Genomic DNA, 17,020 nt, shown 5'->3' with positions numbered 1-17,020 from the left:
GGAGCACAGTACAGTGGTACAATGTATGAGTCTCCTGTGGCAAAGTCAAGATAACCAGGATGTATGCAAGTGCATTGTTATAGGGCTTTAGTAAACATGCAGCCATTTAATATGAGCATTTTAAGTGCTCCAAATGCAAATAGTGTTAATAACAAACAGACATCTATGAAGACCAGGCTGTTGCAAAAAGATCTAGGCAAGTCAAAACGTAAAGGAGAAGATGTGTGTTTATTATTTTATATTCAAAGCAACTAGAACTTCTTCATAGACAACAGGCCTGAGCTGAGTGAGAGGAGGTATGTTCCTGTTACTGTTAGTTAAAAACAAAAGCAATATCAAAACAAAGATGATAATACATCAAACTATTGCTAGTTCCTGTCGTAGATAAATGGGGAAGGGTCACACAAACTTTTCTAGGAGTTATTTACTTCACTCTCATCAGTAAAATTCTTGAAAATATAACTGAAGCCTTATATCAGAACATCAGAAATCTACTCAAATAAATGTATTCTCACAGACTAATTGAAACTGAGTGGCTTAATTAAACATAACTAGGTAGAATACTTTCATTCTCCAACCACATGCAACTAGTTAGTGAACCCATACAGCTAACAAATTGTCATCAACTTACTGTTCGGTGCTGTCTTAGCTATATCACATATAGATGTCTGAACACAATGATCTTACTTAATGCTATTAGAAACAACTGTCCACTGATGACCGGCTGGTCATTCAGAATAGAGAGAGAAGATCTGCCCCATATCCATACAAGATAAAATGAGGTGCAGTTTCCTGCACAGAGCATATTAACTGGCATAGCATTTCAGGTGAACAAACTGCCTTACAGTACTGTTAATGTATCATTTCCAGTCTGTGCTGCACACTAAATGCCTGTTACGCCATGTGAGGGATGCTTTCTCACTGCACTTAGTTTCCCAGTTCAGTTCCCTTATGAGATGCATTCTGTACAGAGCCAGAATGTCCTCCCTGTGTTCATGTGGGCTTAACTGGGACTCCAGTTTTCTCCAAAATCCCAAAGACATGCCATAGCTGAAGAGGCTAATCACCAAAATTGCTCATAGTTGTGCATGCAGCTGTTGGTGTGTTTGTGTGTACATGGAAATCAGAAGTTCATCCCTGGTTTGGCACCTATGTCTCTGATGCAAACAGGTAACCTGTAAATGGTTTATCTCCCAGGCCCATGCTTACACTTATCAAGGGTATCAGAACTTGTCAGAGATTTGGAATGCATGGCTAGGCTTAAAAAGGCCCTTGTGGTCATTAGCCTAGTAAACACCTATGAACCTGTGTGTGTGTGTGTGTGTGTGTGTGTGTGTGTGTGTGTGTGTGTGTGTGTGTGTGTGTGTGTGTGTGTGCATGTGTATACATATGTTGTACATGTGCCTGTTCTTTAATGGAGTGGTTTCTCATTGAGTTAGTTTCCTTGCTTTATGTGCCCAGTAAGAGACTACCCCCCCGCCCAAAAAAGAAAAAAAAAAACACCTGACATATTGAGTTCTCACATACCTATGTTACTTACTTGGGATAAAGAGCTAAGCCATCGTTCCATGCCCAGGATTGGATATAGTGAGTTTTCACATACCCGTGTTACTTATTTGGGAAAAAGAGCTAAGCCATTGTTTGTTGCCCAGGATTGGATATACTGAGATACCCTTACATTCACTGCTGTAGTATTCTTTATAGTCAGGATTCCCTGCTGTGGAAGGCCGACATCCGGCAAGTATACCAAAGACTTCATTTTGCTTTTAAAGGTATGCTTGAAAGTCACCCTAACACTCCCTGCATAACATAGGGCATAAAGGTGATATTCAGGCCCACTATAAACAGAACTTCTTTGTCACCAGTCCAAATGCATCTTTTCAGTCATCAGTCTGTTTACCTGCATCTGTTTTGCCAGTTGAACACATTTTCATTCTCCGGTAATTACCTTTGCTTGTTTGCAGTGCAGGTAAGTTCCCCATTGGGTGGGTTTGTTGTTTTTTTTTTTTATTTTGCTTTTTTGTGCTCCTTGGGGTTAATATCATCCTGGAAGGGTAAATGCCAGCGTGGGAGACAGATTTCCTTTAAAGACTGCCACGATAAGTGTCTTTATTGTCTAGAAGCATCTCATGGTCATACATCTTGTTCTATTCGCCAGACACTTGTTCTGAAAACCCTTCACAGTAGACTTTCTTCCCTTTCCTTGTATCTTGAGAATCAGCATCTTAAGCTTCTTACTAATGATGCAATGGATGGAATCTCCTGCCCCCAAGGGTCAGCCCTTAGGGAAGAAGAAGGTGAAAAAGGTACGACTGGAATCTTTCACTGTCCAACCTCTGCCACATGTTTCTCCCGAGGTTGTTACAAACTCAGAGGCCTGCCCAGCTGTGTTGTTGGATTTCTCTACAGTGACAGTGTTGGAGGCCAGTGAGGTTCCGACTGGCAGCACATCTGAAGAGGCTTTGTAGGCATCTGTCTTGGACGTTCAGGGGGACCACAGCTGATCTTTTTCTGAAGGGCCTAAGGGAGTTCCTCTGATTTTATTTGGGGAAAAAGTTCCTACTACAGTTCTCGACTACTGTCCTGGGTCTAAGTCTTCTCAGTTTTTTGGAGGGGATGTTCCCTTAAAAAAGAAACAAAAAAATTAAACATTTTTTCTGCTAATAGGGATCCTCAAAGTGAATGGCAGGCTTTCACTCAGGGGCTATTTTTTGCTTTAATGTCTTTAAAACCTCCTCCTGGGGTTTCAGTTCCTGCTCCTCCTTGGTCCTCTACTCTCCTTAAAAGGCCTAGAGAACAGGGTTCTTTTAAGAATGAGTCTGATTCTGATGAAGAATCTCTGACTTATTCCACTCATATTCCTTCTCCTTTGGACTATGGGTCAGAGGAGGAGGAATCTATTAGTCCTGATACTCCTTTTGAGGAAATTTCCTTTAGGGATACATGATCTAGGATGATAGATTTTTTTAAGTGGGATTGTGCTCAGGTCCCTGATATCCATAGGAGGTGCTATGAGTTGCTAAACCTGTGGCTATTCCTTCTGTTTTGGCTGCTTTGCTGGATGTTTTTTTCCAATGCCTCTCATGTTCCTGGTTATTTACCCCCTGCTCTCAAGAAACCTGATAGGTTTTATAGGGAGCTTGAGGATTATTTCTTTTTGTATGAATGTCCTGCTACTGACCCTTCTGTGGCCTCTGTAGCCTCCGATAAGCCGCTTCAATTGCTTCCTTTGCCCAAGTTATTGCCTTGTGATAAAAGACAGCAGAATTATGGAATGGCTAAGTAAAAAGGCTTATACTTCTGCTACCCTACCTTTTAGGGCTATTAATTATCAGAATCGTATGTCTAGGTTTGTGTTGGCTCTTCTTTCTTAGGCCTGTTAACTTATTTCTGATTTTCCTGAGTCTGAGGGTACAACTTCTGTTCTTTCCTTGCTAGGGACATCCTTTCAAGTTGTTCATCATTCCATTAAATGTTGATATGATGCGGCAGATGCCTGCTGTTTTTGGTTCTGTTATGAGGAGATATTCTTGACTTATGCTCCAGCCTCTGCCTGATGATTAAATCTAAGCTGATGGATGCTCCCCTGGAGTCTAAACCTTTCTTTGGGGAAGCTGCTGTTGGTTTCTTTAAGTCCCTTCAGGATAAGGGTAAGGCTTTACAGGAGCTTAAACATGTATTTGTTTCTCCTGTGTGTAAATTTCAGAGAAACTATCCCGCTAAGCCTGCCTTTGTTCATAGACATTCCTGCCCTTCTAGTAAAGGCAAGAAGAGTGGCAAATGGGTTCCTCCTGCTAAGGCTACTCAGTTCTCAGGGTTTCCAAAGCATTCCTTTCCAGACAAACCAGATGCCGTATGACTATCCGTCTCTTCCCAGCTGGATTCCCCTTTCTCTTTGCCTTTCTTTTTCTCTTCCTGCTTGGCTTCAGATTACTCAAGATTTTTGGGTTCTGTCCATCATTCATTAGGGGTACTTGATGGTGTGGAAATCCTGCCCTCCTTTTATGGGCATTCCTCAACCTTCTGAGGCACAGCTTCCCTTTTTCCCAGAGGATCTTCAAATTCTCTTGACTTAGGGTACTATTCAAGAGGTACCTGTGTCCCAAAGGGGGAAAGGGTTCTACTCCAGACTGTTCCTAGTGCCAAGAAAAGAGGGCACTTGGAGACCTATTTAAGACTTCTCTCACCTAAACACTTTTTAAAAGTGCCTTCCTTTCTGATGTTGTCTCTTCAGATTCTCTTTCTTCTTTTGCTCCCTCAGGCCTGTATGGTGTCTCTGGATTTCAAGTATGCTTATCTCCATATTCTGATCCATTCTCTTTTCAGAAAGTTTTAACATTTCTCTGTTTCTTCCTAGCATTTTCAGTTCTCTGCTTTGTCTGTTGGCCTCTCTACTGCCCCAAGGGTGTTCACCAAATGCCTTTCTCCTGTGATTGCTTTCTGCAGACTTCAAGGGAGCCAAATATTTCCTTACTTAGATGATCTGTTGATTCAGGCATCCATTCCAGAGTCTGTTTTCCAAAATCTTCATTTTGCCATTTCCCTTCTTCAGAACCTGGGGTTCACAAGAAATTTCAAAACGTCTTCTCTGACTTCTTCTTAGGATCATATTTTTCTGGGTTACAGGATTCAGTCGGTGCCTATGATTGCATCCTTGTCCCTCTGAAGGCTTTAACTCTCATTTCTTTCTTTCACACCCTTATTCCTCTGGCTTCCATTGCCTACAGGAAATTTCTGAGAGCTCTGGGTTTCATGGCATCCACCATTCTGATGCTCCCTTTGGCGAAACTTCACATGAAAAAGTTTCAGTGGTTTCTGACGTCAGTGTGGCTTCAATATGCACATCTTCTAGACTTTGTAGCTCTTCTTCCTGGTCTCAAACAGGAACTTGACTGGTGGATTCAGCAGTTGATTCTGAACCCAGGGATCCCTTTTCATCATCCTCTTCCCTCTCAGGAATTTTCACAGGTGCTTCAGACATGGGTTGGGGGAGTGGCTTTTGGCTCCCTAAAGGTACAGGGGGCATGGTTGCCTTTCCAGCGGTTGGAGCACATCAGTGTCAAAGAGATGAGAGCTCTTCTGCTGACCCTTCAGGCCTTTCATCCTCTTTTTCTGTCCAGGGCCTCTCAAGGTATTCACAAACAATACCACAGTGATGTGGTATATCAACAAACAGGAAGGAACAAGATCTTACCTTCTTTGCTGGTTAGCACTTCTGGTATGGGATCTTGTTGTCGAGTATCAAGTGACTCTTCAGGTGGTTTATATCTCTTCTGGTCAGAACATTATCGCAGACACTCTGAGCAGGTCCTTAACTCAGTCCCATGAATGGATGTTTCACAGTGATGTGTTTCTGGACATTATTCACCAGCGGGGTACTCCTCAAGTGGATCTTTTTTGCCTCCCCTCTGAACAGACAACTTCCTCTGTTTTGTGCCAGAGTCCCAGGTCCTCTCGTATGGAAGGTGGATGCCATCTCATTTTCTTGGAAGGGGATGTTTCTTTATGCATTTCCTCCCCATCCTTTCATTCTGAAAGTCCTGTTCAAAATTCAACAGGATGCCCCCAAAATCTTGTTTGTGACTCCCTTTTGGCCACAGCAGCACTGGTTCCCTCTACTTCTGCAATCTAGCCAAATGCAATCATCACAAGTTACCTCACAGGGTGGATCTAATCACACAAAACAAGGGATCTCTCCTCCATTCCCACCTGCCCATGCTTCATCTGACATTGTGGGTGATAGGATTTTTATTCCTCACAGACACCTTTTTTCTGAGGACATGCTGCAAGTCCTGCAGGAAGCCACGAAATCCTACTTATCCAAATGGAAGCAGTTTTCTGTTTGGTGTCTGTCTCGTAACCTGAACCCACTTACTATGGATGTTCCTTTGGTTCTCTCTTACTTGTAGGAGTCGCTCAATGCTGGTTTGGCCTATTCTTCTATTAAGGCCCACTTGTCAGCCATCTCTGCTTGTCTGCCTTTATCTCATCCTTTAGCTTCTAGATGCGAGGTTAAACAATTTCTCAAAGGCATCCTTAATATTAGACCTCTCAGGAAGCCTGTTCTGCTTCCCTGGGATCTTAATTTTATTTTGGGGAAGTTGACTCAGGCTCCTTTTGTTGTTTCAGGTTCCTTGCAACATTCTTCTTGGAAGACTGTTCTGTTGTTAGCTCTTACTTCTGCCAGATCGGTGTCTGAGTTGCAGGCCTTTATGACTTGTCCTCCTTTTTTGATTTTTCATGAGGACAGGCTGTCCTAATCCCTCTTTTATGCCTAAGGTGGTTAATGAGCTTTCCCTTAATCAGTCTATTAATCTGCCTACTTTTTTCCCCTCTCCACAGTCTGACAGTGAGAGGGTGCTGCATACTTTGGATGTGCATAGGGAACTCAGAATTTGTTTGAATCAGACTAAGACTATTCAAAAATCTGATCAGTTATTTGTTTCTATTTATACCAGCTCTTTGGGTCTAGCTATATCCAAGCAAACTATTTTTTCTTGGATTTCTAAGGCTATTTCCTTTTGTTACACTTTTCATGGCAAGAGCCTTCCTTCTTCAGTCAGGGCTCATTCTACTAGAGCTGTGGCTTCTTCTGGTGATTTTTCAAGGGTTTATATACTAATTATATTTTTGAAACAGCTACCTGGTCTTCTGTGCATACCTTTACTAAGCACTACAAGCTTGGATGGTGTATGTAGAGCTAGGGCTAGTTTTGCTAGTGCTATTCTCCTTGACTTCTTAGGGGACTCCCCCCCCCCCAAGTTTCCTCTTGAGCTTTGGCACTCTCCCAAATGTAAAGAATACTGCAGCAGTGAAAGAAAGGACATAGTACAGTTGTGATAAATATTACCATAACGGTAGATGTCCTTACCGTCACAGTTGCAGTATTCGCTCCCTCCCTCCCTCCATCTCCTTAGTTCTTTGCCTTCCTGGATGTAGAGGTTACCTCTTGGGTTCCTTGGATGGGCGTTCCTACTGGGGCAATCAGTTCTGTTTATGGTGGGCCTGAATGTCACCTTTATGCCTTATGTTATGCAAGAAGCATTAGGGTGATGTTCAGGCGTACCTTTAAAAGCAACAGAAAGTCTTTGGTATACTGGCCAATGATGGGCTTCCATGGCAGGGAATCCCAAATGCAAAGAATACTGCAGCAGTGATGGCAAGTACATCTACCGTTATGGTAAGATTTTAGACAATTGTACTTTACCACATGGCTGTGTTACTTACTTGGAACAAAGAGCTACCCCATTGTTCCATGCCCATGACTGGAAATACTGAATGCTCACATAGCTGTGTTATTTACTTGGGATAAAGAGCTAAGCCATTGTTCCATGCCTTTGTTCTCACATACCTGCGTTACTTACATGGGATAAAGAGCTAAGCCATTGTTCTATGCCTTTGTTCTCACATACCTGCGCTACTTACAAGGGATAAAGAGGTAAGCCATTGTTCCATGCCTTTGTTCTCACATACCTGCGTTACATACATGGGATAAAGAGGTAAGCCATTGTTCCATGGCTTTGTTCTCACATATCTGCGTTACTTACATGGGATAAAGAGGTAAGCCATTGTTCCATGGCTTTGTTCTCACATACCTGCATTACTTACATGGGATAAAGAGGTAAGCCATTGTTCCATGGCTTTGTTCTCACATACCTGCGTTACTTACATGGGATAAAGAGGTAAGCCATTGTTCCATGCCTTTGTTCTCACATACCTGCATTACTTACATGGGATAAAGAGGTAAGCCATTATTCCATGCCTTTGTTCTCACATACCTGCGTTACTTACATGGGATAAAGAGGTAAGCCATTGTTCCATGGATTTGTTCTCACATACCTGCATTACTTACATGGGATAAAGTGGTAAGCCATTGTTCCATGGCTTTGTTCTCACATACCTGCGTTACTTACATGGGATAAAGAGGTAAGCTATTGTTCCATGGCTTTGTTCTCACATACCTGCGTTACTTACATGGGATAAAGAGGTAAGACATTGTTCTATGCCTTTGTTCTCACATACCTGCGTTACTTACATGGGATAAAGAGGTAAGCCATTGTTCCATGGCTTTGTTCTCACATACCTGCGTTACTTACATGGGATAAAGAGGTAAGCCATTGTTCCATGGCTTTGTTCTCACATACCTGCGTTACTTACATGGGATAAAGAGGTAAGCCATTGTTCCATGGCTTTGTTCTCACATACCTGCGTTACTTACATGGGATAAAGAGGTAAGCCATTGCTTCATGCCCAGGATTGAATCTGCAATGCTCCTCTCATTCTGAGGGTTGACTTTTAGATGAATTCTCCTTTCTAGCACCCTGATATATGTTTTTGCAGGGATACTGAAAATTATGATCTCTCCATAACTGAAGCACAGCCTCTTGTTCTTTTTCTGAAAATAAGATCACTACCCCAGTATGTCACTCCACAGGTACTGTCCCAGCCATCCACATAACACTGAAAATCATATTAATCTAGACCAGTGTGTATTACCTTCGAGATCATGTTCAAAGGCATGAAACAGCGTGCTAAATCTGCATTCCGTCTCTGCCTTATGTAGGCAGTCTCTGTTGTACAGTGGCTGTTTGGGTCTTTATTTTCACATAAAACAATAATTTATATTGTTTTGCAGTTTGTTTCCTGTTCATGTCCTTACAGGCTCAGCTGTGAAGGGGGATGAAGTGTTGCTGTTTCTCAGGTGCAGAAAATTTTCATTCTCTACTTCTGGAACGCATACTAAGAGAAGAACAACTGCACTCTGACAATAGGAATATTTAGTGAATAATCACCTTACTCATTAAATATTACTATTGTAGTAGTGCTCATTTTGTAGTCATTTGCTTTTTATTCCTTTTTTTGTTCTACACACCACTGTTAGCTTGCTTCCAACTACAGCTGCCCATAAAATCACATCATCATAGTACTAAGCATGACATCATAGACCGACTACATGGGAGCTGCATGCAACAAGCATGCTAACATATTTGTATTTCTTATTTTACTTAGTAAATGCATTTATGTTCATATGTGTATATTTATATTTGTTTTTGTTTAAAAAGAAATCCATAATTGAGTGGCAGATGCTACCCAACAAGTCCTCTATCTTTCAGCTTTGTCAGGTATGTCTGACCTTTGAACATGATCTTTCAGCATTTCTAGTTAGAGCTCATCCTCTCCTGTATCCTATCCATAACAGACAGTGATCTCCTTTACCAATATGGATCCATTTCTAGCATTTCAGGCATGTACAGTCCCAGCCTGGTGGCCTACAGTGATAAAGCCCTGACTACGACCCAGGCCACCCAAGTTCAATGAGCAGCTTGGGCACCTGATAGTTCTGGCAGGGACACAGGTTTGGTTAACAGCTCAGGAGCTAATAGTAGCTGGCCAAGGAGGATGGAAGTGAACAGCCTTTTTTAGTTCACCCATCTTTGGGGAGGGGGAATTACTCTGACTTGCCACAAGGGTGACACCTAGTAGTAGTACTAGGTATTATTTTGTGGAGATTGAGCCTGATTAGCTTGCATTGTCATGATGCATAGGACTGGGAACCTGAAGGGGAAACTGATGTATGGAGACATGCTTGCTATTGGGGGACATTGATAGAAGATCTTAAAAGAGCTACCAAGGGAAGAGGGGCAATTCTCATGGCAAGAGTGCAGGGTGCCCCTTCAAGACTAGCAAGTTGGAATGATCCCTACCAACTGACTCTTGACAGGGAACAGAAGAGCCAATCAGAATTCCTGAGTGGAATGATTTAGCTGTAGGGTTCTTGCTCATCTAGGGAATTTCCAGCTCCCATGCCCACCAAACAAATATACCAACTGGGTGCCAGTAGTGTGGCCACTGGGCAAGGACTGGGGAGGCAAAAAAGAAAGTACTCTGTAAGACAAGCTCCTACATTATTCAATAAAGACTGCAATATGACACTCACAACCTGGGTAGTGCCCACAGATAAGAAAATAATGGAATCACCTGCAAAATTAATTTTTGTCTTGGTACCACATGACTGCAACATATCAGACTTCACATTCCAAAGGTGTGATACTGGAAAAAGGCAAGCCGTCTTTCTAGTATGCCTTATTTGTATAGCTAGTATCCTTTCCCTGCACCTCTTTGCCTCTCATGTCAGCTCAAGACATATCCCAGACCTTAATAAAAGGATCTGGTCTTAAAGCTGACTATTGACTCAGGTGATCTGTTCAACACCATAGCTAGGGTGGGGCAAAAGAGGAGGCAGCCTGGTCATATCTGCATGATTGTCATTTTAGAAGACATGCCAATTTGTCCATGCATCAAAACACTCCCACATAACAGCTAGCAGGTACGGCTGATGCAAACGGTACCTGATGCAAACGGCCAAACAAACACATATAAAGAATAGCAAAAAAGGCCAGCACCACAAGGATGCAAATAAAATACCAAAGTTTATTATATCACAATTCAGACCGGTTTCGGCATCTAGCCTTCATCAGTGAATTTGCGTCCTTGTGATGCTGGCCTTTTTTGCTATTCTTCAATTTGTCCATGCATGTCAGCCCGATTGCTGGTAATCATTTATGCAATAATGATTGATAAATTATATAAAATACCGGCTGATGCATATGTGTTAACAACTGTGACAAGGCATAGCTCTTTGATACAGTTTCTTTACAAGAGACAGGAAGGAGAAGGACCAGTATGTATCAACATAGCAACATGGCAGTTTTTTCTTTCCTTTTTTTCATCCTCAACTCAGGAGGACTTTTTCTAACTCTGGACTCTGGCTGAAGGAGGAAACACTGGCTGATTAGTGTTTTTCCCAGGGCATCATTTGTCACTGATAAAAAATGTGAATCTGCTCTATTTATCCTCTACCTTTTTCATGAAAAAAGTGCTTTTTAATGTCTAGGTTGAACTTTGTATCCCTAATCTGGTGGGCTTGCTTGCCTACACTTCTTCTGTTTTTCCTCATGAGTTATATGCCATCACATTACTCATCAAATGTCTTGTATATCAGGATCATCTCTTCTCTCTCTCTGTCTCTGTCTCTCTCTCTCTCTCATCTATCCCACCTCTTTTTTTACCCCTCGTCCTCCATTCCCATTATTACCCAGAAAGCACAAGTAGTGAAGGTAGAGGCCCAGGAACTGCACAAACCAAAGTCCAAACCACAAATCCAATTTATTGACAGCAAAAACAGACCAAATGCAGTCAAGTGCTTTCGTCTTTAGCAAAGACTTCTCAAGAACTGCTTGACATGGTTATCTCCAACCTTAAATAATCCTAATACATCATGTGATCAACATGTGATCAAACATTCACATGACTCAATTTTAGTTTGGTAAAAACATTGATTATAAAACTTCAACAAGAATTGTTGCGAATATCAATTAAAATTGTCTGAATGTTTGATCACATGATGATCACATGATGTATTAGGATTATTTAAGGTTGGAGATAACCATGTCAAGCAGTTCTGAAGAAGTCTTTGCTAAAGACAAAAGTGCATTACTGCATTTGGTCTGTTTTTGCTGTCAATAAATTGGATTTATGACTTGGACTTTGATTTGTTTGGTTCCTGGGCCTCTACCTTCACTACTTGTGGTTCCTGGTTCTTTTCTTTTATTACCCAGAAAGCTTTACTTTGTACCTTCTTAACTAGCTTGATATCCTTTCCCCTCAAGCAACATAAATTAACATAGTACTCCACCAGGGGTCTTTCCATGGGTCTAAAGAGGGTTAATAAAGCATTTCTGTTCATGAAGACTGTTCCTGAAAGGATACAGCTCAGCAGCTTAATGGGCTAGTTACTACTTTTTCATTTTGTCTCCCTGGTTCATTTTTGCTGTTACTATCATGCCAAGGTATTTTTTCCTGATATGTGCTACTTGTGGTCACGCTTTCCAACTGGTAGTCTGCTTTGGTATAACTATAGCTCACAAGTTGTACTTTACACTACCAGTGCATTAAACAAATATTAGAAGTTATTTCTCAGCTCACATTCCTTGTTTCTTCATGACCCACTGAAAACTTGCTTCCCCATTGTTCACTCTTCCTTCCCTTTCAGTGTTATCCACAAACAGGTTGATCCTGTTTTTTTCTATGTCCCTTGTGATGTCTGATTCAGAGACACCAAAAAGCACTCCATTAGAATCCCAACACCACTTTTGCTTCTTTTGGGTGGGTTTGTCTAACAGCTACTCTTTGCCTCATGGCACCCAGACATTATTCTTTCAATTAAGTCAGCTTCTTTCCTACTCTAAGTCTTTTTAATTTGCTTACCTTTCTTCAGTGAGGTGCTAAGTTAAAGGCTTTACTGAAGTCGATAGACACATTATCAGCTTTATTACTTCTGTTAGGTTCCAACATAAACAACTCATAAAACTGAATCAGGTCAGATTGAAACTAATGGTTTCTACAAGTTCACCTTGGAACTTACTCTGCAATGACTATCCAACAACATTTACAAATACTGTAAACAGAGACCCCAGCACTTACCTAAAGCCACTCTAGTAGAAACTGTTAATGACACAAGACTGTCACAAACCATCTTCCCTGATCTGCACCAGATATGCTGTTTGAATCAGATCAAAATAGAATGACAATGGCCTACCTTGTCAATTTATTCAGTAAAAGTGTGTGACAGACCACATCAACTGGAAAAATGAAACAGAGAAATGAGCAGACTGTTCCTGTGATGTCTTAAGCAGTTAGACTGCCACAATGATGATAAGTTACTCTGATTAGGGTGATGAGGAAGTACATTTTTGTTCCATGGTGCATGTCTACAATAACATAAAACTACTCAAGGTTAACTAATAATTAGGAGAAGCCAATCTTTAAATGATTTTAGCAAGGAGCTAAAGTACAGAGGCAGGCCAGACGTTATGTACACTTAACATCACAACTCCTGTGATGTAAAGAGACAAGAGTGGCCTTTGTCCAAAAGTCAACAATAATACCTTACATATGAGGTCTGTTTATTAACATCTGACTGGTTCAGAAATGGCATCTGTAATAAGGCATGGATATTTTGGAAGAATATGACATATTCATTACAATTAACCACAGTAATTTCCACATTACAACCTAGTTCATAGGTATTTCCTTCATTTTAACTATTTCATGTAGCTCAAGTCCAAAATATGAGTAAGTGTGAACTTTGAGAGGTTTGCTGGCTGAAGTAGATGGGGAAAATGAAAAAAAGAGAGATTTGGCAAAAGATGCAAAATATTCACTAACTCTATGACAGTAACTCGATCTGAGACGTGAAGCTACAGTCAAGAAGAATGCCAAGATTGTTGGTGTCCTCCTAAAACTGTTTAGTTCTCTTAAAAGAAAGAAACTGTAGGTCAAGGAAATGAATACTTACAGAGATGACAATGAAGTCATAAGGAGAGATCATTGAATATACTTTCTAGTTATGGAAAAATTATCCCCACACTGAAGGAATGTAAAGTGCAATATACAAACTGTGCAATAATTCAGTCTATTCACAGATATGCTGCTATTGTTTCAGTTTTATTTTGACAATATTACCTTTATATTGTTCCTTGTCTTCCTTGTCTCCTGTTCTGGGATGGGTGTGGGTCACTGCTGTCCTATTTTACTTACAAATTGCTACTTATTAAAATTCTGTTGTGATATTTTATTAATTTTTCTCTGTCTATATGTGCAACTGTTTCCTGCATTGAGAATGAAGCATTGTAATTTCTTAGCTACACTGCTTTGTAGTTCTGAATAACAATAAAGTTTTCTTTGACTCATTGACTCTTTGAATTCAAGGATAGAAGCAGTACAGAGTAGGGGAAGAATTCTGGTGCATTAGTAGCCAAAGAAAGAGAGAGAACAAAACAACCTAACACATGCAGTCTTGAGAAAAGTGGCAGAGAAGGAGGAGCATGGCAGAAACATTCAATGACCTTAAGAGAATACAAAGTATTGATATGAAACTATTAAAAAAGAAAGACAGAGAGAGAATAAGGGATAGGAAAAGGAAATAGTTTTGAGGATGCAACAGGGATGAAAAGGATGGCTCCAGGGTGATACAAGGAAGTATTACTTCACAGAAAGTGTGAAGGATGACAGCAGATGCATTCCTGAAAAAGTAAATGGGTTTAAAATCAGTGATTGACTGTACACATGTGTGACACAGATATCAAGAAAACCTTTTGAGGACTGGCTTTGGGGTGAATGAACTGGTTGGATAAGTTTTGGATAAGTAAGACCTTGCAGCTTATCAGTAAATAATGAACCGATTATGCAGGCTGTGCAGTTCCTCTCTCTTATCACAGATGCTTACAGGATGCAGTTTTAAGTAAATGGTGGGACTGTACAGGCAGATACTTACACAGACAGTTCCCTTTGTCTCTTCCGTAATGAGGAACATGTTGGGCTACACTTCCATTTGGGCTACTCTTCCATTATGACAGACTGTTAATGTGAGGAAGTACTGAGTCAAGGACTGTAGTGTCTAAAAGTGAGAAAGGTTACTTGACATGGGGATTGCTTAGGATATTTTCTGATTTGTCTCATTGTCACTGAGGAAGGAAAAGATATAGGGAGCTTTATTTTCTGTAAAAAAACGATGTTGCGTGAATAAGTTGTGAAGGTAAAAAACGTACGAGACCAAAGCTAAGTAACGTATGAGACCAAAGCTAAGTAATACATAGGATATCAGCTATGACTGCAACAGGAAGGCTAACCTAATTGTAGTTAAATGCTCAAAGAAACTTTCAGCCATTTGCTTTTTGGCTTAATTACCAAACATGGCCTTCTCTTATTTCATTAATTATATGTCATGCTAATATTTAAGGCACACTGAATGTATTTATAAAGCTGTTTAAAAACAAATTACTTACCAAGCTTCCGATTCAACTTTAAATGTTCATGCTCAACATGGCAGGAGTACTGATTTTTATTTTGTGGATCAATTTCTATCCATTTCGCAATATAATATGTTCCATCACTGTTTGGCAGAATTCCAGTGGTTGTTGCTGTTTCAATTTTGTCTTTATCTTTAACAAAATATACATCAATGTCTCGAGGGTAAAATCCACTAACTGTGCATTTCAGCTTGGTATTATCACCATCTCTTTTGACAGTTAGATTTGCCTCTGGTTCAACTGTGGAAGATGAAAGAGGGATAACAGTTAATTCTCGAACAACACACATGAGGAATAATTATGCTTCATGTCTAATAATTACTATGCTTTATAAAGTGCAACTTGTAAACTTCACCACAAGGTTCAATCGCACACCAAGCTTCGGACAGACACTGAAAGATAAAAAAATGGTTAAATGTCACCGTGACTTAAGTGATTATGAAGGGGGACACCCCTTTTCAAGTAACAAACATGTTAGGTTTGAGCCTTCCCATAGAAAGGTCAATAAAAAGAAGAGACCCAGGTCTATCCTGAAAAAATCGGAAAAATCGAATAATTCAAGTTGTGACGAATCAGGGGATGATTCCTCCACCACTTTAGAGTCCAGTATACAACATCCTGCCGACTTGCCAGCTTCTAAAAGAAGAAACTCTTTGGGCCCTTTAGCCAAAGGTACAAACGGGGTGGGAGGAAACACAGGGGTGGAAAACATGGTAGACCTATTGAAACTGATTGTTCAGAAATAAACAATGTGTTAAACATTTCATCTACAACACTGTCCACAACACAAATTCAAATTCTTAATAAAGGACTTAATTTTATTCCTGTTTTTTTTATTTCTGAAGATTCATTTGCTAATGATATCTCTGAGTTTTGTAGATTACTCAACCTGAAACAGTTTTTTCAGACAGAAGGCAATTTAGATAATGATGCCAGATTCAGATATCATAAATCAACATTTATGCCACCCATACCTCCGATTGTATCCATGTTCTATAACTCCACTCTCAAAGATTTACACTTCATTTTCAAGGATTCCCATGTCAAACAGAATAATGTGTCCAGGAAGGAGATGGACACTATTGTGGAAATGGCTAACAACAAGAAACTAGTAATACTAACAGCAGACAAGGGGGTGCCATTGTAGTACAGGATTGGTCATCATATAATTCTGAAGCGATGCGACAATTATCAGATAATAGATACTATACATATATGGTGATTGATCCTACACTAGGATTCAAAAAGAAAATAGACAAATTCTTACAACTAGCTAGAGAGGAAGGCATTATAACACAAGATATTCAACATCATCTTACAGTAACAGATCCTTGTAACCAATACATTTACTTCCTCCCTAAGATCCATAAGGACCCAAACCATCCACCTGGTCGACCGATAGTCTCGGGTAGAGGTTCTATCACTGAACCATTATCTCAGTTTCTCACATTACATCTCAAGCCTTTGCTCCAATGTGTTAGAGCAAGAATACAAGATACGACTGAATTCCTCCGAATAATACCAGATATACAGCTTGAGGAAGGGTGGTATTTGTGTACTTTGGATGTCTCTGCATTATATACTAACATCCCCCATTGGGCTGGCCTAGATGCTTTGGAATATTGGTTAACAAAGTCAGAATTATATCCCCCAGGTTTCAGTACACTGTTACTATACATGGTGGAACATGTGTTAACCAAAAATGTGATATTCTATGGCAATGAATGTTATTTACATACCAAAGGCACAGCCATGGGGGCTTCATTTGCTCCAATATATGTAGACCTGTTTATGGCCTACATTGAAGGCCAAATTATTTATGACAGAGCTCATAACATCTACATTGATGAAATTGATATATGGAGGAGATATTTGGATGATTGCTGGATGGTATGGAGATCTAACATCGTATATCTTAAGGAGTTTGTGACTTATTTGAATGAAAACAAATGGGGTATTGAATTTACAATAACTTATGACACTAATCAGATTAGCTTTTTAGATGTCTTAGTAACAAGAAATGTAGATCATACACTAACAACAGAAATTTATCGTAAATATCCCCAATACAACTCCTTACTCCATGCCTCCAGCTTTCACCCCCCCCCCCATATTTGCAGAAACATTCCAAAATCACAATTTCTTCGCCT

At 40.3% G+C, this 17,020-nt stretch overlaps 1 protein-coding gene across 1 annotated transcript in view; it reads right to left on the bottom strand.

The window, feature by feature from the left end:
- The window catches only part of LOC122811453 (major histocompatibility complex class I-related gene protein-like), a 522,120-nt gene that overhangs the window by 177,119 nt on the left and 327,981 nt on the right, over positions 1 to 17,020 (bottom strand). Inside the window, exon 4 of the mRNA XM_044083305.1 lies at positions 14,847 to 15,110. Within this exon, the coding sequence (XP_043939240.1) occupies positions 14,847 to 15,110 (264 nt within the window). The remainder of the gene's footprint in view (positions 1 to 14,846; positions 15,111 to 17,020) is intronic.

The sequence above is a fragment of the Protopterus annectens genome, chromosome 9.part0, assembly GCF_019279795.1.
Source record: "Protopterus annectens isolate FY-2018-M chromosome 9.part0, PAN1.0, whole genome shotgun sequence".
Taxonomy (NCBI): domain Eukaryota; kingdom Metazoa; phylum Chordata; order Ceratodontiformes; family Protopteridae; genus Protopterus; species Protopterus annectens.
Note: the sequence above shows the minus strand (reverse complement) of the source record. Positions and strands in the feature narration are given on the sequence as shown.